The sequence below is a fragment of the Microchirus variegatus genome, assembly GCF_963457635.1.
Source record: "Microchirus variegatus genome assembly, chromosome: 1".
Classification (NCBI taxonomy): domain Eukaryota; kingdom Metazoa; phylum Chordata; class Actinopteri; order Pleuronectiformes; family Soleidae; genus Microchirus; species Microchirus variegatus.
Window position 1 is genome coordinate 3,040,553 of NC_139802.1, and position 21,872 is coordinate 3,062,424.

The window sequence follows — 21,872 nt, forward strand, 5'->3', positions numbered from 1 at the left end:
AAATCATGTTTTGGCATGTGGCGCCACCTACTGCCATCTACCAATCATTGCAGTCAGTAGAGTCTCAGCTGCCGAGCAACCACGGGTTGCCAGTTACATCAGAAAATGAAACCTAAAAATCCTCGGTATTTTGAATTTGAACGTAGTAACCGTTTTTGGCCACATTCTTACATATGGCACTTTTAAGGCTACAACAATAAATTAATTGGTAACCGACTACATTTATTGCCAACGTTGACAATTGAAAAGTCTGTATGTTTTTCCATCCATCCATTATCTACCGCTTTATCCTCCACCGGAGGGTCGCGGGGGGTGCTGTGCCTATCTCAGCAGACATAGGGCGATAGGCGGAGTACACCCTGGACAGTTCGCCAGTCCATCACAGGGCCACATATAGAGACAAACAACCATTCACTCACACTCTCACATCTACGGTCAATTTAGAGTGACCAATTCACCTAACCCCCATATCGCATGTTTTTGGACTGTGGGAGGAAGCCGGAGAACCCGGAGAAAACCCACACACACACAGGGAGAACATGCAAACTCCTTGCAGAAAGGCCCTTGTTCCGAAGTTGTTCCAAACGGGGCTCGAACCCAGGAACCCGGGTCTTCTTGTTGCAAAGGCAAGTGCTAACCACTACACCAACCGTGGGCCCCTGTTTGTTTTTCCCCTTCTTAAATAAAAAAAAACATTCCAATATTAACCACACAGCTCAATCAGACAAAAAACAAACAAACAACCGGTTCGTCATTTCTGTTCTGTTTTATTGTTCCACAGTAGTTTTCTGGCAGCAATGTGTCACGGTTTTCCTTTTGCTACATTAACAGATGATCTCGCCATCTTCACCTCACAGTTAACAAAAATAAATAAATACAAAATAAAGGTTGTTTTCTTTAATTAAAAAAAGAAAAGAAAAAAAACCAAGATGTGACTCTGGGGTCAAATGAATCAAAAACATCAGAGGACCAGTTTTGGTTGGAATAGTGTCAGGTGTTCGTGTTTTGTTTTTATGGAAACGTCTGCGCTGGACTTTTTATTTTTTTGGCAACTTTGCACTTCAAGAATACCCAGAAGGTGGAGACCTACAGTCAGTCCATGCGACGCATCACAAAGCACAAACACAAAGGTTTAAAATGAAGCCTTTGTCAGATTGATGAAGTTGGGGAGTAAAAAGGCAAACGTAGATCTGTGCTTGGATGATCAATCACCAGCTGTGTCTTTAAAACAAGCTCTAAATATTGGTAACACAGAGGAAAAGACCCCATTCATCGTCACGTATCACTTTCTATTATCAGGTGAGCAAATACTGTATATGGTCCAGGACTGACCAGCAGATGGCGTTGTATATTTTGCAAACAACTCATGCTTCATCCATCGGCATAGTACAGTGTGTAAGTCTGGCGTGACCACCAGCGGAGGGCGCTACAGAGTAATAATGTACCGTCAGTTGAAGGAACAGCATTTTCCCGCAAAATGCTAAAATTGATAAAGTGCAGAAGACAATTATTTTTCCTACCGTCTAAAAAATGCCAACTTTCAAGTAACTTCTCGAAAAACAAAAGTTTATGAACTGGATGTCGAGCAAATCTATCACTGGACACAAATCTAAACTCGTTACTCATTCATTACTTCTGAACAATGATACTGGTATGTAATGAACTAAAGACGTATTAGTGTTCCTTGTATTGTTCTGATTTGTATCGTGGAAAAGTGCAGGACACCAGGGCAGCCAATGGAATACAGACATTAGACTGATCAACTCCTGTGCTTCACCAGGTCAACAGCACGGTCTGGAGTTTAACCCAGACCACTAAACATTTTCCTAAATAGCTTCATCTTTTCCAAAGTAACTGCAGCACTATATACTTAACGTTAGGCTCCAATCAGCTTCCACATTAAATGCAGTTCCTCCTCCAAGTCAACAGGGAACACTAACACTAACTTCAAATCAGTGCACTAGCATGATCAGCCTCAGTTTATCAACATGCAGTTCTACAGTAGCTCGTACAAAAAAAAAAATCTGATCTCAACAAAAAGATAAAGAATAAATTAAATCGTTTCTATTCAAATGTGTATCGTAAACAAATATGCTAACATCTATGTACAAAAAGTATACATTGTAATGAGCTGCCTTTTTTTGATTTCACGAACCTTGCTATAGCGGACAGACGCGGCGCTAACAGTTAAGATATTAGACAGTTATTGTTAGTGAGGGAGAGAATGTTGTGTAGTGTTGAGAAAGCAGGGGGAAGATGAACGACATGTTAAGTTACATGTGAGAGGACGTGGTGATTGTTGCTCTGTTTAGTGTTATAAAGGAATCAGCATCGTCGCCTCCAGACTGGTTTGCTACTTCACTATTGCTCAAACGTGTTAAGAAACACGGAGAACAAATCTCTAAATGCTGAAAAACAAACAGCTCTCTGCCGTTTGTGTTCGTCTCCATTAAAGGACCAGTGTGTAGGATTTAGAGGCATCTATTAGTGTTTCTGTGTTTGTTACAGCTGATTATGCGCAAATTATGACATAATTATAAACAGCGAATGATACACCCTGGTCCTTTAACACTAAAGGGATTTTTGTTTTTGAGAGCTGATCACATGTGAAGAGCAATCGGCAGTTTGGAGATAGAAGTCATTAAAGTAGTGACGTTTGCCTCACACAATGGTTACAGTACCTAAGAGTGGACAGTGGTAGTTTGTATTTAAAGCATTTCAATAATGAACACATCTCGTGTCACGTCGAATCATCCGCCCTGCTTCTCTGACCGACCAGGAGTGAATATTGTGTGTTTGAATCGTGAATTCACATTTAGTCTAGGGTAAATCACAATCAAGAAAGACAATGTCGCATTATATGACGCAGCATTCATGAGTCCGAAAGAAGAATTCACAAGACCTTATTATCCCGAATTAAGACCATATTCACACTGATGCAGATGAATTGATTCTTTTTTTGAGAGTGTTTTCTGAGACTGGCCAACGAATTAAGACAAATGTCTTCTGCTACACAAGCCTTTAAAGTAGCTGTGAAAAGAAAAGTGCACCAACACAACAAGATTCTTCATCAACATTGAGAAGTCATGTAAATTATAGCTTATAGCTCTTTTGGAAATCCTTCTTGTCCCCAATGTTTGGCTTAGAAAAGGTGGCCAAGCTTAAATATGAAGGAAAACAGGGAGTAATGTTTTCAAATCATCCAAATTAGTGTGAACGTGGTCTTTAACATGTTTCACACTTCACTTAAATGCTAAATAAGGACATGTAGTGAGAGGACAGATGTGTCGGCAGCCACAGTGGGTGAGCTCTTCAGTCTGGATGTGTTTGAGGACAGGAAAGGAGCAGGGACAAAGACATGTGTCCCGAAAAACAGAGGAAGACGGGGAGAGAGAAGGGAATCATTTACGGTTGTTCCTCCTTCTTCTTCAGTGATATACGTTTCTTTCTGGCTGCAAGCATTTCATAGAAGGGATCCACACTGACCGCAGATCTGGACGGATGACAGAAAAGTACTGGTGAACGAGTCGTTCGTCGAAATAAACAAAAGGATCGTTTATCATCAGGCAACAGTGAGGAAAACTAAACCCTGTTGTGTACCCACCCAACCAGGAAAAGACAAAGTACATTTTGAGAATTCTACTTTTAATAGCTAGAAGAACAATAACATTTCTAACATAACAAACATAATACTATCAAACAACAGTGTCAGAGGGTAAGTGTTTTAAATGTTTAAAATGGAAATGATTACAGTTAGAATGCAGCTGAAGATGATCTCTTTTATGGATATGTTGTGGATTCTTTCTGTTTTAGCTTTTTTTGTTTGCTATTCTGAATTCTCTGCTTGCTGTATGTTTTCTTGGTTTTGTTTTATTGTGTTTATTTAAAGGTGCATTATGTAATAAATCTAAAGCAACTGGCCATAAAATCCTCCTAATATGTCACAGAGACTCAGGAATAATGTTCATATAACAAACTGAACTCACCAACAACAACAGTACAGACAAAATATTTGCATTAAAAAAAATATTTTGCAGACTGCAAATGTTTATGTTTTGAAATCATGTTTTGGCATGTGGCGCCACCTACCGCCGTCTACCAATCATTGCAGTCAGTAGAGTCTCAGCTACCGAGCAACCACGGGTTGCCAGTTGAGTCAGAAAACGAAACCTAAAAGACCTCTGTATTTTGAATTTGAATGTAGTAACTGTTTTTGGCCACATTCTTACATATGGCGCCTTTAACAACAACTCCATGAGAATTAATTTAGGTAATAAAGACACAAATGTGGAGATGTAGTAATTATATTATACTATGAAATGTTTGGAGCAAATAAAAGGTTCTCATAAAAGGAGATTCAAATTAGGCACTTATTATTATAATATTTATGCGATGTGGATTGTCTTAGGATGTGGTTCCATGTGTACGTAAATCTGTTAAAACGTAGTTTGAATTGTCACTATGTGGGTGTTAATTGCTGTGTTTTGTGTTGTGGTAAGCAATATATGTTTGAAAATTCAATAAAAAAGATTTAAAAATAAAATTAGGCTGTTTGTGTTTGAACACTGTCTTACTTGATGCTATGGATCCATTCATCCTTCTCCTCAGGTGTGGGAGCAGAGATGCGATAAACCATGTGGTTCCCCTCGACTACTCTCCCATCAGCCTCCGTCTTACACGCCTTGATCAGCTGACCGCGGTTGTTGGGGATGTACAGCTCAAAGCAGTTCTTAAGAAGAATGGGAAGAGAAGGGAGCCTTAGATTTAAAAAAAAAAAAAAAAGTCACTACCAATGATCTGTAATCATAATCAAGGATGCAAACATACTGGTTTTCTCGGATCCTCGACCTCACGTATGCTTAGGTTTTCCAAGGGAATTATACCTCTTGGCTCCTTATCCTGTTAGTGAAACACAAACAGTTCAACAGACAATTAGACCTCCCAGCAATCTTACACACAATGAACCCTGTAAGCCATCAATAATTTGATTATTTACACATGTGATTTTCATACAGTGACCGGTAAAAAATGGCTGCTGTGCAGAGGGCTAATGAGTGATGGTGTCTCATAAGTCTGACCTGTGTCTGTTCTATTTTTAGTACGAGCAACCAAACCAGTTTCCCATGTATTGATCAACCCAACTTCCTTACAAATGTGTTGGTGACTTTCACCTTGAAATCACCTTCTCTGAAGACTTTATGTCCTGTCACGGCTCAAGGTTCAGCTCCAACAAACCATATTTTAGAATAGAGCTGAAACGATTAATCGATGAATCGATTATTAATCGATTACTAAATTAATTGCCAACTATTTTGATAATCGATAATCGGTTTGAATCTTTTTTCATGATTAAAACCAGATTTCTGATTGTTTTAGCTTCTTAAATGTGAATATTTTCTTAGTTTCTTTGCTCCACATAATAAAGAAATCATTAAAACTGAATCATTTTGGTTTGTGGACAAAACAAGACATTCAAGAACATCGTCATTTCCAAGTTTGACAAACACTGATCAATGGTTTTTCAACGTTTTCTGACATTTTATGGACCAAACGATTCATCGATTAATCGAGAAAATAATCGACAGATTAATCGATTACGAAAATAATCGTTAGTTGCAGCTCTATTTTAGAATTAGTATTAATATCACAGAATAAACCAAAACATGCCCAAAACCCATAATCATTTGGAATAGGAATCGCGATTCTAATCATCCACAATTCTGAATCGATTCATAAACTTCAAAAATCGTTTTTTTTTTTACAGTTTCTATTTTGAAAAACCACACAAAACACCAGTTTGTGTTATTTGTGTACAGTTTATTTTGTAACTTCTGGGAGAAAAGGGCAGCTAGCCTGTTTTTATTTATGCAAGTTATTTTTGTTGTACAGTAAGTAAGTTTTTATTTGTTTTGAATTAATGAATAAATGTTAACTTTTGTCTTAAGTTTGCCTTTGTGTGATCACATTATCACATTATCTTATACAAACTGAATTGTTTTGATGCCATAATTAGCATCAACACACAATGCATTCTATCAATTTTTGAATTGAGAATCGGTTGAATCAAGAATCGATTTTGAATCGAATCGTGAGCCTAAGAATCGGAATCGAATCGTGGGCCACCCAAAGATCCCTAGTGTTTATATGATTCAGCCACTTGTTCACTGAAACACAAACGCATCTGCATGATGTGTGACACAAAAACTAAACCAGGACTTACTGTGGTGTATTCAAAGTAATAAAGACAATTGTCTGTGAGAATGAACCATCGCCGTTTCCAGGTTTTCACTCGTCCCCCTGAAAAACAACATCATGATTATGAAGAGTGAAAAGTAGAGGGGAAATAATTCCTCAAGTGAAAGGGATGCCATTAAAAAAAAATGGTCTACTCTCTTACAGCTAACTACATTGCTATTTCTCTACAACAACTCTGACTGTACATACCTCCTGAGAAAACAAGCAGCGGCAGTAGAGGGTGGAAATCGCGGGGAAGAAGCAGACACAAAGGGGACCAGAGCATTTAGGGGGGGAGACAGAAGTCAAACAGAGAAAGACAGAGGGGAAAAAAGAGAGGAAGAGAGACTTTATTAGTGACAAACAGTTCACAGGCCCCGCCACGCAAAAAAGATAACGATCAGATTTTCAGATTGCTCGTGGTACAAAACTCTGAGTCTCATGCTCTCCATTGTGCCATGTAATGCTTCAACTGCAACAATGTGAGCCGACAAATAATTAGGTGGAGGCAAAGAGCCAGAGAACCTCAGAGACGGAGGGGAGGGGGGGGGGGGGCAGGTTCATCAGAGTACAAAGACTCAGAAGAGAATAGAGCACAGAGGAATACAAATCATGTTTTCTCACTGGATCCTAAGAAAATGCAGCTTTAACCTTTAACACACAATAAGAGTCACAAGTTTAACAGTCTTAAGCACGAAAGACGACATGTAGGTAGAACAGATGAGCCTCACTGGCACCATCTTACCAAGTTTTAGAAGCCAGCCCTCTCTGTCAGGGTTGAAGAAGGTGTGCGTCAGGTCGTTGCCGTCATCCTCAGGGATCTTGAAAGGCTCATTTTTGATGCTGTCATAGAGATTCTACAGTGACAGATACGACAATGAAATAAAAACTCAAAGGCCTTTTCAATTGTCACTTGACCCTTTTTGAAAAAGGAAAACATTTGAAGAGTTCATAATACTCTGAGCAGGTCCTCTGGAAGGTCTCCTCCCTCGTTGATACCTCGGTTCATTGAGATGAAGCGGTCCAATCCGGGTTTGTCCCTCACATTGGGATTATGCAGGCTCGTGTTGAGCATTATGATGGCGAATGACAGCACATAACACGTGTCTGCAAATTTAAGAACACAGCGGTTACAAGTTTTGGTCTTTATTATGTAATGTCACAAATATCATCAAATGGTTTTGATGGTTAGAAAATACAGCTTTCTACTACTATCATTTCTCTGAAAACTTAAAGTTAGAATGTGTTTTTAACATGATAAACCATCTGCATTCTATGAGGTAAATGGCTCTCATTGGACCTGAAATAATACATTCAAAGAACACAAATTTCAGTACACGTTCCTACTAATAGATTCATATTGTTACATTTTCCTGTGGCTCTAACTAACAAGGATAAGCTGCAACATGCCAACAAAGGGAGGGAGGAAAATCAATGTGGTGTAAACAATAGGGAGTAAACAATCAGTTTCTGCGTTAAACCGATGTTGAAAACCTCAAGAGTACATGACACACATTGCAGACACTAAATGAAAATGTTGCTTTTGCTTATTACAAAAATTCTACAAGGAACCTTGAAGAAAATAAGTGGTGGAAACACAAACTGGTTTTACAGAACGGTCTCCATGGGTCATTTCTGGTAAGAGTCATTGTTTGTGTGAGGTGAATTCCCCTCACTTTCACTTAGGGCTGTGCTAACAGGAACCCAAAGAACTGCACATCTTAAAACATTAGTGAGTGACTCCTTCCTGCACTGCACACAAGAAGCCCAGGTTGCCACACAGCTTAGGATTTCAAAATGTGGTGTGTTTTTAATTACCAGTACTCTGGAAGACACCCGGGTTGCAGTGACAGTATCTCTGAGCAAAGGCTTCCATCATTCGGTCAATCTTTTGGGCTTCGCCGGGCAAACGGAAACTCCACAGGAACTGTCTGCAGAAGAAAGGTCGAGGATTAGGTCAAGCCTGAGAGAACAAACTCTGCAATCAAAGAAGAGTTAAAGAGGAGGAGTGTCTACTTCTCTTTTGTATAGTTGTTTTCCCTGCCTAACTAGATGTGGCAATGAGAGTGGGATTTTCCACAGTGGAAAGGGTTTGTTTATCCGAGAATTCCAGGATACTAAGTGGATTTGTCCTCGGATCAAAACAAAAAACATGCCAAGGTGAAGTCTGTTTACCTTAGGGCCTGGACGAGGTTGAGATCAGTGAACTCGTGGAGGTCGACAAAAGCCTGAAGAACTTTGATGTTGAAGTCGTCCCTGTAGTAATGCAACAGAGAGCAACACAGTTGTTAAGACTGCCATTAAATAAGAAATAAGGATCAAACATGTAAGCAGGTATAGTACCTTTCTCCCAGGTAATCTCCTATAGCAGTCTTGTTGAGTCCCTCTCCTTTGTACAAAAACTGAGCGATGTCCTCTGAAGTGTGTCTGAGCAGATCGTTCTCCACCAGAAACACGATGCCCTGCGGCAAGCAGAAAAAGTCAGTCACTGTTACAGGTAATACACAATGACATGGACCACAGCCATATAAACACTGGGTTTTACCTTTTTTGGATCCATGTTGAATTTCTTCCTCCCCATAGCCACGTGCCTACTTTTCTGTAGAGTTTTACTGCAGAATAAAAAAAAAATAAGCTGTTGCTTTAATTTAAGAATATCTCATCAATATTGATTACTCAAGTTAAAATTGCGCAGCGATAACATATGACAAAATACAACATAAAGGACATTGTTTCTTAGGTTCCACCCAATACATAGCCACTGCTTGACATTAAAATAATATGATTTGTTGTCTTGTGTGTCTCTCCTGTATCATCTATCCCATCAATCCCACCCAGTAACATGATGTATTTTATTTGCTGCCATTTTCACAAACTTAAAAATATGGTGGTGTGTCTCTACCATTCCTCTACCTGGCCACGAGTAACCACTGGGATTTGTATAACCATCATGGGTACATACAGTGTATTGCATGGTTAGTGTGGTAGCGTTTGTGCACTCAAAATTGAACGCGAGAATGAGGGTATACGTTTTGAGACACAGCACACGTTTCAATTTTCTTCTTACCTGCCCTCTGTGCTGGTCTCCAGTCCCTCCACCTCCAAAATGGCTTCTCTTAACTCTTCTCTGAGCCTCTGGATCTCTTGGAGCAGGACGCCCTTCCTTCTGCGGATGTCCTCCAGCTCAGATCGCTCCTCTGGGCTCAGGTCTACTGGGACTGTGAGGGAAGAAGAAAAAGAATAACTCGGTTACTGCTGCTATGCATGTTACTGGTCAACTATGACCACATTCTTTTGTAAAGCTAAAAAGCATTGTGGTTTAATGATGATTTCTAACGTGGATTAAATTATATCCATTCCTCCCTCATGTCACAAGGAATGATGTAAAAAATTAATAGTGAAAAACATCAGGACTCGCGAAAGGAAAACAGAAAATGCTCAACTCAAGAATCACTGGTGTGCAGTCCACTCTTCAGCTTATATACATAATAAAGTGAATAGATTTTCATTTGAGGTGTTCAGTATAAACTGTCATTGTGGATGTATTTGCTATTAAACAGTTTTCAGTACCACGATAACTATGATATGGCCATTATGTTAACATACCATTGTTCACTTAATTACAGTTTAGCTTTTGCAGACCATGATGTCACCAAAGTGAGGGTAACATGGTGCACCAAACATATCATATTATTCCCTCAACATCAGCAAAGCCACTTCTATAAAAACACACACATATTTTATGTCAAGTCATGGCAGTTCAGCAGGTGTCTATCGTAAAAAATAATACAAACAACAGCAAAGAAAGAACATGTTTGTAGTGTTCAGATGTGGGTTCAAACTATTATTAACTAGTACTAGTACGAACTGCAATGATACATGAATATTTTCACTTAGAAGTAAACATTAAAACTTAATTAAAAAAGAAATTGAATGGCAATATTGTTGTATTCATTTGTCATAGATGTCTGGTATATCCTCTGAATTCCCAAGACCATAATATACTCGGTTGTCAGTGTATTAGGTATATATAATACACTCAGCAATACACTATGAAGTCACATTGAGATTAAAACATATTTTGTGAACACTTTCCAAGACAGGGTCACTTAATCAATAAGATTAGATATAAATAAATACAAAAAAGTGCAAAATACAGATAAAGAACAAAGAACAAGGCAGCAATAATAATGAATGTCCACAAAGTCCTGCAATAAACCATGCCTTAGAAAGAAGCTCATTTAGTAAGTGACTTCTGCTGGATTTTTTCACAGCAGTGGTCAGATTCTTTTAGATTCACAGCTGATATTTATGTCTCAATCGATTCTTGACCGCATTTACCGTGTTGTTTTAGTGTGCATTAATTGTGAATGTTTTGTCTGCCTGTATGAGATGCTCATGGTGCCAAGCGAGGTCTTCATTGTGAATTAATAATGCAACAGTTCTATCTATCCATCCATTTATGCTGACTGAACTGGATAGATATGGGGATACGAGTTATTGATGCCGTGTATCTGTATTGCATTAAATATATTTCTAGTAATCCTCGGGGGCAGTGGTTCTCACATTTTTATACCAAGTACAACCTGAGAAAATATTAAGCTCTTAAAATAACAAGGTTATTGCCAACAATAAAAAAAATAAAAATACAGTGGTGTATAAAGGCCAAGCAAAGTCAGCTACAGACTTTTGACAGGAGGCAGATTTATTCCCAGTAGGACAATTTGGTCTCTCATCCTGCTCTTCCTCACATATACGTCAAACACTGGTATAGTGGCATTAGATTAAGATATGACTGAAGGGGACTCTAATTATTATTATTCAATTTATTTGTTTCATTTTCTACACATCACGCCACAAGTCCTCTGCTGCACTCTGACCACATACCCTGGTATATAAAGTAGAACAGTATTTATGATTTTAGTACCACCAGAGGAACAGTTTGAGAACCATGGCTCTAGGGCATGGCATACTGATAGTAAAGCATTAAATTCAACAGCACTGCAAACTGCAGCCTTTCAAATAACAAGCCTGCAAAAGAGTTTACACTAAAAGTAATACTTACAATCTTCATCTAGGCTTAATATGTTGTAGCACCATACTATGCTTTACTATACTACAGCTTATTGGGTTAATAAAAAGGCAACAAACGGCTCCAAACCTGTGTTGACACTGTTAATCACACAGCTGTTGTACAACACCAAACCACGCCCACAGTGTGTTTTTACTCTACGGTTTGGATACTGCAGTCACCAAGTATGTCATTACACTGTTTTCGTGTTCATAAAAGCAGCAATATTCATTTCGAGAAGCCTGTTTTGCTAAACTTGCGAGGCAGGTGCGGCTGTTAAATATCTATCGACGTTAGCTTCGAGCACACAATCAATATTTAGTTTTCACAAAGCAAACGCACATCCGGACATCTCCATGGCTAATTTCAAACCAAAATGTTTTAAGTGACGCGCAATAATGTTTCCAATTGTGTGGTTTTAGAGAAGACGCCTTGTGTGTATGATCATCACATTAACAGAGACACCAGCAGCAAATACGGCTAGCCACATCAAGCTAGCGGCAGATAACCCGTGCAAACAGCTAGTCAGTAAACACACTTACTGTAGTCCAGGTCATCCATTTTTGGCGCTTTACTTTTAGGCATAAATATTTCAGAGTCGACTGTCATTCAATATCAAAAAAATTGGATATATATGTAAATATATCCTCAAAAACTGACTTGGAAAAAACGGACAGAGCCCTGAAACCGAAACGCTCTACCGGAGACAAAGAAGGTGGCGACACCGGAAACACAGTCTGGGTTTTTAGTGGGACACTTCCGGTCAATGGTTTTTCAAAATAAAGTCAACTCGACGCAAACAAGACTTTTACATTCTGAGAAGCGTTCTGTTTCTACGGCCAGTAAAATGGACGCTAACTCACACAATACATTGTACTCATTTTAAAACCCACATTTACATTCACACATATTTTGTAAAAAATACTTTCGTTAAACGCTTTAAATTTAAATGTCATGTTTTTTATTTTGACATGTAAATAAATGTAAAAGTCACTGAATTACAAGTGTGAGGTTGTAATGATACATGTTAGGGTTGTTTGAACAATGCCATTGGGGAGATGTAAAATGTAACTTAGAAATTATGTAATTAGAGTAGATTTGTTCTTACGCAATGTAAATCTTATTCCTAATTACTGTTCATTTAATGTTTTATCATTATTTCTATCATAATTACAATTTATTTGCAGTCAGTGCACTACTCATGCCCCAAGTTCATCATATCAAATTGGCCTAGAACACCATGATGTGTAATATTGCTACAGACAACAGTGTTATGGGAGATAATCTGTCTTTTCTGAACAACAAGAGTTAACGTTTTGGCAAAGCTCAATTTCTCAAGTGAATGTTTCTTATCAAAAGTATCATTTTATAAGCCAAGAGAAAACTTGGTAAGACGTTCTGTACAAGTACAGTTTGTGTAGTAGTCTGGTAGACTAGCTGCTGGAGTGTTGGAGGGACACAGATAGAAAGAAAAAAATGACAACAATCTGTGATCAAAGAGTTTTACTCTGCAGTCAGCTTTAACAGTTTGTGATCTACAGCCAGAATTTACAGACTTATTATACAAAGGCATTGATTTGCCCAGGCATGACTAAGACATACAGTATGTTGATGAAGACCCAAGCAGTCGACACATGATCGTACTGATAAACTGCACATGCTAATGACTTTTCCTTTGTCCAGCCAAAAGAACTGAACTGATTTATAAAACACAATTCCTTGCACGGTTTGGTGATCTGCAGTTTTATTTGACATTATAATTTGCAAGTCATTATGTTCTCAAGCCATTTTTTTTAATTTGAGACCCATATCGTTCACTTACACAAAGAGCTTGTCTCTGCTGCTGAGTCATTTTTCACTAAACAAATAGTTTTTCCTGTTTTTCCCTGTCGCATGATGAGAAGTCTGATCCAACAACAGAGAGCTGCCAGATTTTTATAGTTTCTTTGTTTACATTTAGTTTCCAAATCATTTTTTAATCAGTCAGTTCTACAACTCACAAGCTACAAGTGTTCAAATCAATTTCTGACTAGGAATGTAACTTACTACTTGGTATTATGGCATCTGGACTTGGTTACTAGTGCATCTATTGAATTCAGATACAAAAAAAGATTGTATCAGACTCTACGCTCCCTAAATCTTACTGTGCATTCTAGTATTGTGGTTTTCTGTGCGGCTCCAACTCCAATTAATGTGCAAAAAACTGCACCAGATGCTGCCTAACAGACATATAATGTCCTCTAGTTACACTTCCAAAGATGACTACTCAGAAACAGTGATAGACTGTAGATATAGCATAGTGGAAAGGACTATTGTTTGTAATTATGAAAGATTTCTTGAAAATAGCGTCTAAAACAATGGCAAAGAAGCTTGTTTTGTTAAGACATTTTTATGTCCATTGTTCTGCAAAGTCTTATCACATATCACTGACATCAACATTGTACATCCACTGGCAAAGAAAAATGAGGCAGCTGATGTAAAAACTTCAGTCACCGTTCAACGGTTCCACTGCTCTTACCCATGTAATGATCTTGAAAAGCTTCATCTTGCGGCTCCCTATCAGCTAACTTGTCATTGAAGCTAATTGTCATCCACATTTTCTCCATGCTTAAAACAGTGGAGCAGCATGCTCAAACATAATGGTAGGTAGATTGGTCTACCAGCATGTCTAAGAACATAAGCATAGCTTTGAGGAAGAGGACGGAGGGCTCTTGACAGGTGAATAGAGATTAAGAGGATTTAGGTATTTAGGTGTAAGTAAGAAAGGGAAAAAGTACAACTGTACTGTCAAGTGTCAAATAAGGCATTCTTTCAGGGCCAGAAGTTTTTAATCGTCAAACATTAGGACACAAATATTAACGGGTAGGTTTTTATCGGGGTCTGGACAAGCAAATCTCCAATATTTTCATAGATTTTAATATTTAAGAACTCAGTTTTTTAAGAATTTTTAAGAATTTAATCTGATTCTTCTCCATCTCAATGTAAGGCAAAAAAACAGGTAGTGCTTCAATGCATGCATACTATGTATACATCCAACACATGCACTCTCTGCACAAAAAAATCCCACAAACATTTGATTGTTCTTTCCTCTTATTATCCCAGTATGTGCAGCTTAAATGCTTCTCAGCCTATGCCGAGTGTAATCCAACAGCTGTGCAATGACGCGCATTTTTCATCCATTTTCAAACATTAATCCCTGCAGTCATGCTCCAATGATGCGTGACTTGGATGGTTATCCCTTTCATTAAACCACAGAACAACAGTTTCTGCAATTTAGGCTATTTTAAGTCTCTCAGACATGCCCTCTCCGCCTCTCAGAGTACGGATGGCAACAGAGATTACGTAATTCAGTAGAGTGCTGTGTCTGTCAGTCATCTCAACCGATTCTTGATTAGAATCTGGTAATCTTAACTCCGGAGTCGCCAACAATGAGACGGGCCAGGCCACGATGAACCTGCAAAATATTGAAAGATCAGAAGATGTTACTAAAGAAGACACAAACAGGAATTAACACCACAGAATTAATACATACAGTACATCTGCAGGAGATATGACACACCTTCTTGTTGTATTAAAAATAACATGTCACAATCAATCAAGGTAATAAATAATTATCCTTAATCAGTAAAAGCTTATAAAATACAAATAAACCGCTTTTATGCATATTGTAAACCACCATAACAGCAAAAATATATATTTTAACATAATACTGGCAAAATATACTAACATACTACTCCCATACCAATTTGTTTGTCTTCTACGTAAGATTTCTGCCTAACGTTTTCAATAACACTTGCATAAAATGAATATTGTGGTTCATTTTTCAAACATACTGTATATACTGTATCTAGGAAATGTCTGTTTTACCAACTGAAACACATACCATGCGTTGCAGAAATGGCAATGACAATAATAAGGAGCATTGTAGTATGTATACATTTGCTCTTTTATAATTTATATTGCAAATTTGCTCATGGTAATTTGCCATATTCAAAAGCTGGCCCCCATATCCAGAGTATGAGAAACACTGGTCTGGAGTGAAGCATTCACACTATATTTATGGTTTGTGTATCATAATGGATTTTGCTTTTCTGATATTTGATCCAGCAATTTTGTCCAATACCAGACCGATAGTGAGTATTGTATCTGCTCGTCCCTCCGGTTAATCACATACAAATAAAATAAGTGTCACACTCCATCTCATCACCATTTCTGACCTGTGCTTGAAGCGGCCCATAGGGCACCAGCTCTCCATCCACAGTGAGGGTTCCTCGTGTAGACAGAGGCTGCAGCCTGAAGGCCCTGCAGGTCACGTGGCTCACATATGGCGAGCTGACTGAGTGGTGGGTTCCTCTTTCCATGGCAAAAAACAATCTCAGTAGAGTGGCTCTGGAGATTCCCGCCCGCACAAAGGTCAGGTGGATCAGTCCATCGTCAAACCTGGCCTGAGGTGCAGCGTGGAGGTCAGCCCCAAGGTGGGTCTGATAAAGGGCCAGGACCAGGACAAAGTCCCCCTCTATGGTGACCCAGTCTCTGGTGGGTAGGGGTTGGTCGAGGGGCGGTAACAAGTCATCCCTTGGGAGATTTGAAGGTAGTGAGACAAAAGGACGGTTCCTAAAGGGCCCTGCAGGCTCAGCAATGTCAAAGTTAAAGGATGAGGACGGTGTGCGCACGCAGGGCGAGGGGGAGTTTGGCGTGTTAGGACGAGGTGCAAGGTAGGACGAGGAATGCGGGGAGGCACAAGATGGGGAAGAAGGCGGTGTGGGAGAAAGTGACAGCGAGAGGGAGGGGAGTTTGGGAGGGAGAGAGTTTGAGTTGGAGTGCTGAAGGAGGGAGAGGGGCCTTGGCCTGGAGGCATTCTGGTTTTGGTCCAGGTTCTTGGGCTTGTAAGAGAAAGGAGAGTGACGAAAGGGGGAGGAGATGGTGAGAGATCGTTCACGAGCAACGTCTAGTGGGTAGGGTTCTTTCTGGTAGTAGGTTCCATTCAGATCCATGTCCTCTACTCCGTATGAAGTGCCAGACTCGGCCTCTTCCTCTTGACCAAGCGGCTTGTTAATAAGAGTGCTGGCTATCTGGCTGGAAGGGGCTGAATTCTTTCTCAGTGACTGTCTGGCTTCCCGAGTGTCATCTTGGTGAGTGAAAGAACCCTCTGGCTCTTCATCTGCCTCTCGGCCCATGTCGACTCCATAGTTCTCTCCCAGCTCTCTTGCGTGCAACCCTCCCTCTCCCTCTACAGAACCACCACTGCCTTCCCCATCCTTCCCCCTATCCCCCTCCTCCATCTCACTACAGTCTTGCTCTACTCTTCCCTCCTCTTCTCTTTCATCCTTTATCCCTGCCAATCTTTCTTTCCTTCCCATATTGCATTCATCCCTTTCATTTGATTCTGAACTCGTCCCTGACCTCTCCTCTTCTGCTTCCATGTCCATCTCCCCCTCGCGCTCTCTGTCCTCTGCCAAGCTGCTGGCCCTCACCACGCCGGTTCCTCCTCCCCTAGCCCTCTCCCGTCTTCTCTCCCTCTCTCTCTGCCGCTCTTCTTTTTCCCTTTCTCCCTCGCCCTTGCGCAGGCTTCGCTGCTCACTGATGCCCATGTCAGAGCAGGTGCGATGGATGGGTGTGCGGCAGAAGCCCTCAAGACCTTCTGTGATGCTGCGGGAGAGCGGTCTCCTTGGCGGAGGAGGTGTATCATCTGGTGATGTGGTGACAACAGAGGGCGGCAGGTAGGACAGGCGACCCTTGTAAGACCGAAGAGAAGCTATGCGCACCAGGGTGCCGAGGGTGAAGCGGGCTGAGCCCAGACCACGATATCTGCAATAAATACAAATTATGAGTTATTTAGTTATTTGTAAAGCTTGTGTTGTGAAATCAAGCAATACTTAATATAACATATCATAAACAAGAGAATGTGATTTATGCTAAGAATAGGGAATACAACAAAAATGGAGTACAAGTGATCATAACGCCCACCTCTCACTCTCTATGTCCACATCAGACACAAAACCCCAGGCAACAGAAAGGAATGAAAACAGTCTCCTGGGTGCTGCAGGGCGACTGTTGTTGGAGGGATCAGGGCTTGTTGTCACAGACACCAGGTCCATGGGTCGAATACCACCTCGACTTAGCAAAAAGCAGCAGTTCAAAAGCAGAGGCTCCCGAAGGCACATGTCATACCTGAGGGAGATTTATTAATAAAAAATAAAAAATAAAAATAAGAAGAAAAAATTAAAAAAAACTAAGCCAAAAAAACTTAAATAAAGAGGGAACTGTATCAACAGTATCTTGGAGTACATAACAAAGTACATAACAAAGCTAAACCAAATACATCCATGCACCCATGATGTTGAAAAGTTGTTCACAAGAGTAGACTTGAAGAAACTGTGAACAGTGTAAAATGTACACAACCAACAAAATATTACAGTACCAATTTTAAACCAACACACCAGCACCACGAGACGTGAAGTTGTTCAACAGAAAAACACAGAAGCATAAATGAGATACAGATTTATCCTTACCCTGCATGGTGGTTGATGGAGCCAGCCAGTGCATTCCCAGAGCCACAGGGCAGAATGCCAACAGGTATTTTTATTGCTAGTTCCCAGTCCGGACGTTCCATCAGTCCATTAAGGACCTAAAAGAAAACAAACGCAGAATATCACAAAATTACAAAAATCATATTGGCGGACACTGAATATAAAAGGTATAAAAGCACAAAATACCTCATGCAGTAGGCCATCTCCAGAAACAATGACAATGCCATCCCACTCAGGAAGTGATATCTCTCTGATTAGCTCCCGTGCGTGGTTCTGACGTTCTGGGACAGATTACAGAAACAAAATCAGAAACAGAATCAGGTTTATTGCCAGGTTAAGCTTTCATAATACCAGGAATTCAGTTCTGGTCATTGGTGCAGATATAAGGCACCATATGGGCTTAAGTTACATTTAGTCAGACAGAAAAATTTGTTTTTTGATACACTACCTGTGGTCTTCCTCAGAAGGGCCACGTGTGTTAGATGTGACATGTACTGTATTGCTTCCTGTTTTATACAGATTAAAAAAACACATTTTTCTGTCTGACCGAACGAAACTGAAACTCAAGTATATTAACAAGAACACAGTATGAACCTTTATGAATTAAGAGCAAAAACAAATAAATAACATATTTCAATAGGGTCCTTCACAATTAGAGACAATAGAGCATTATGAATATAAATGAAAACAAAAAATGTGCAGTATAAAAATGTAGAAAAAAAAATCAAAATTGAATATAGAAAACCTGTTCCATACAGTAAGAAGAATGTTTTATTTAACTGTGTATCTGCCTTTGGCTTTGAGGAGTTACCTGTCTGAATAAGGTTGTAGCTGATGTTGGCCTCTCTGATCATTGGCAGGATGTGGGTCTGACACCACTGCATGGCCTGGCCTCTCCCACTGAAGGGATTGACCAATAACAGTAGTCGCCTTGGACGAGGTAGCAGACTTCGTGAAAATTCTTCATAAAAAAAAAGAATGGAGAAGAGCATGTTAAAGCAAAGAAAGTTCACTGCATTTACAAAGGTAGGCAACTGGCACATAAGATAAGTTGTCAGTACAGTACAGTTATCCTGATTTCACCTCAAAAAGATAAACATGAGGCAACATATTTTTCAAGAGAGCATTTATCAACAATTTAAATTCATATACATGGTCAAGGACACCTGTGTGCAGAGGTAAATCATTTATCATTTAGTTTCATATACCTTTGTGTTCTAGTGATAAGACACTGTATCAGGCCACGTGTCAGTGAGTTAGAAATCAAACAAACAGCATCTACATTGAGGACTTTAAATGAAAAGAAATGTGATATGGTTGTCAGTGGGAGAGGGAAGTAGATATGACTGTACTCTCAGATAATCTGGATTATGCAACAAACTATACTAACGCAATCCTGCAGAAAATCCTCCGCCTCTGCGAAATTGTAACGCTCGCTTCTAGAAGCACCACAATTCACAGAGGCTCACAGAAGCACAAGTGATTCAGAAATACAGTGAACTGAAACCGGTTAACTAGAAAGAATGTAGACTATGTGGGGGAAAAAATGAGTGAAAGAGAAACGAGGGGTCAAACAGAGGTCTGGCAAAAAATGAAGCAAACAGGATGAATGATGAAACAGGAGCAAACTGGACACAGACAGAGGACTGGGAGAATTGAAAGGACCACTATCACTATGGAGGGAAGGAGATATTGTATTTAAGATATTTTAAAGGTAAAGGATTAAAGAGGAGGAAAGACAGGGAAATAGTAGAAATTCTGGATACACACACATATAGAAAGTAAACTGACTGTGACTTCTCTATCTTCATACATGACTTTAAAGGCTGAGTGGCACACAGTGCATGGGACAGGGTGACAAGATGCAAAGGACCCAACCTTTCTGTCTCAACAAATGATACAGACTGTGTGTGCAGGACATAAAAGAGGAAAGAATGAAACATGAGAGGGTAAGAGATGTAGACGATAAGATGAAGTCAATGAAACAAACCAAGGTAATTCAAACTAAAGACAACATTACATAAGGAAATCTCACATCTTCTTCATGCTATCATTCTTTTCGTTTGTGAAATAAACCCTGAAATGCTCAACTCTCCTTGATTATAATTTGAAAATCTGTGACTTGGAAAAGGTCTTTGGTCACTGTGGCATTCCACCATACTTAGTAAGTGTTTACAAAGGAGGCATAAATCAAAGAGGCATGAACAACAGGAATTCAAGACTTGACTCAGAGGCAAACATTACAATGAGATACAGTAAATCCTACAGACAAGCACTAAAAATACAGATTATTATTCCATTCAATTCATAACAAATCATGTGTTTTTTACTGTTAATTCAAGATTTTCCAGAATTTTACTGATATATATCAAAAGTATACATGTATAATTATATAGGAAATGGTGTATTATATAGGACTGTTTAGCACCTTTTTTTGTCATTAATCTAAGACCAATGTAAGTCATTAAATCTACTCAATTATGCACCCAACAACCATAAATTCAAACATTATCTCACTATTTTGTAATCTTTTTTGTGATGTATCTTAACATGGTTTTATTGTGTCTTGACATTGGGATTTTATTTTTATTGTTGTGTTGTATTGTGTTTTAAGAGTGTGTAACTGTGTTATCGTTGTTGTTTGTATATGCTAGTCTTTGTTAGATTTATATTTTTTGTTTGTTTGTTTTTTCCCTGCCCAGGGACTACAGATGAAATTTAGCTAGTAGCTAATTCTGGTAAGGCTGAGAGCCGTGCACTGCCCCTGTTAAATAAACAAATAAATAAATAAATAAAATGTTTGAGATCAACTACAACCAGCAGATCAAGTAGCACACCTGACGGTGATACACATCCATCTTTAAATAAATCTGCAGGTACATTTCCATGACATACAGAGAACTAAATCTGACAGCTACTTGAAATATCACTCATCATCTAAAATGTGGCGGTACTACAGCAGAGAGGTATAATACATACTCTATGTAGCTTGAATTTCCATTGAGAGCCTGTGGCAAGTAAAAACCATGATGCATTATTCAAACTGAAGTAACCCAACAGCCTCCCAAAAATAATTGATGACGATGTAACTCAAGTAAAACACAGGCACTCACCCGTGTCGGCAGTGACGGTCACACCTCTAAGAAGACACTGCACAGCGGCCGACCACCTTTCACCTTCCTGCCTGCTCTCTGCGAGGTAGGCCCTCACTTGCCTGCGCCGGGACACACCTTTCCGTCGTTTCCCTGGTGGGTACCAGTACAGCACCAGAAGAGGGGGCGCGGGGGCGCGAGGGCAGCTGCAGCCCACTAGCTCCGATAAAGGTAGCAGGAGACGGGCTTCCTTTCCCGGTCGGGGTGACAAGCGCTGGATATGTACGTGGGTGTGGGTGAGGGTCAGGGCATAGTTGGAAGCTGGAGCCGCAGTAGGGGAGGCAGCTGGGGAGAGTACACCCGGACCACCAGGGCTGTTGGGGCAGCTGTTACTGTTGCTGCCCGATCCCCAGCTCGCAAACTGGCCATGAAGGAGGGCTTCTTCTGGACGAGGTGAAAGGGGTTCTGGAGATCGCATCGTCACTTTTCAAGTGGGCAATTTTTAACAGGGAAAAAAAATATCTCCAATGGGATGTATTTCCTCGTGTTAGAGGTGGAAAGAGTAATTTAGCAACTCAAAAAAAAAAAAAAATCAAGTTGTATTTGAATGCAATTCTGAGAACTCTATCCCTGAAATCTCAAAATGTTTCTCTCTTCAGTGCTTGAACTCCAGAAATACAGTCACAAAAAAGCTCCTGTTCCCATCTGTCCATTTCAAAAAGAAGTCTTCCTTTGAAAAGAAAAAGAATATCTTCCAGTTCAAATGTTTATATGTGTAGCGTGTTTATCCAGTGAAGGAGGGAACTGTTAAAGTCTTTGCATCACAGTTAGAGGTGACAGGCATTACTTCAATACATTCAAAGACAACAGGACTTCAAGGTGAAGTGTCCACTACAACAGCAGTCATTTAAACAAGTGTTCTTTCAAAAATATTGCATAAGTAAA

The 21,872-nt window shown here is 39.7% G+C and overlaps 2 protein-coding genes across 2 annotated transcripts; both read right to left on the reverse strand.

Annotated features, from left to right (window-relative positions):
• Positions 1 to 2,472: 2,472 nt before the first annotated feature.
• cyth2 (cytohesin 2) lies at positions 2,473 to 11,914 on the reverse strand (the record flags this gene model as incomplete). Its single annotated transcript, XM_083889552.1, has 12 exons — positions 2,473 to 3,493; positions 4,575 to 4,729; positions 4,828 to 4,899; positions 6,221 to 6,297; positions 6,980 to 7,091; positions 7,193 to 7,341; positions 8,053 to 8,165; positions 8,410 to 8,490; positions 8,578 to 8,696; positions 8,780 to 8,846; positions 9,302 to 9,452; positions 11,848 to 11,914. The coding sequence occupies 12 exons, from the start codon at positions 11,912 to 11,914 to the stop codon at positions 3,406 to 3,408; spliced, it is 1,251 nt and encodes a 416-aa protein (XP_083745678.1). The 3' UTR covers positions 2,473 to 3,405.
• Positions 11,915 to 14,674: 2,760 nt separating this feature from the next.
• Positions 14,675 to 21,526, reverse strand: sphk2 (sphingosine kinase 2). The gene is made up of 7 exons (XM_083889392.1): positions 20,949 to 21,526; positions 18,647 to 18,796; positions 18,022 to 18,116; positions 17,818 to 17,933; positions 17,273 to 17,476; positions 15,523 to 17,113; positions 14,675 to 14,759 (listed from the first exon to the last, which is right to left on the reverse strand). Exons 1-7 carry the CDS (start codon positions 21,403 to 21,405, stop codon positions 14,697 to 14,699), a joined length of 2,676 nt encoding a protein of 891 aa, XP_083745518.1. The 5' UTR covers positions 21,406 to 21,526; the 3' UTR covers positions 14,675 to 14,696.
• Between the last annotated feature and the right edge of the window lie 346 nt (positions 21,527 to 21,872).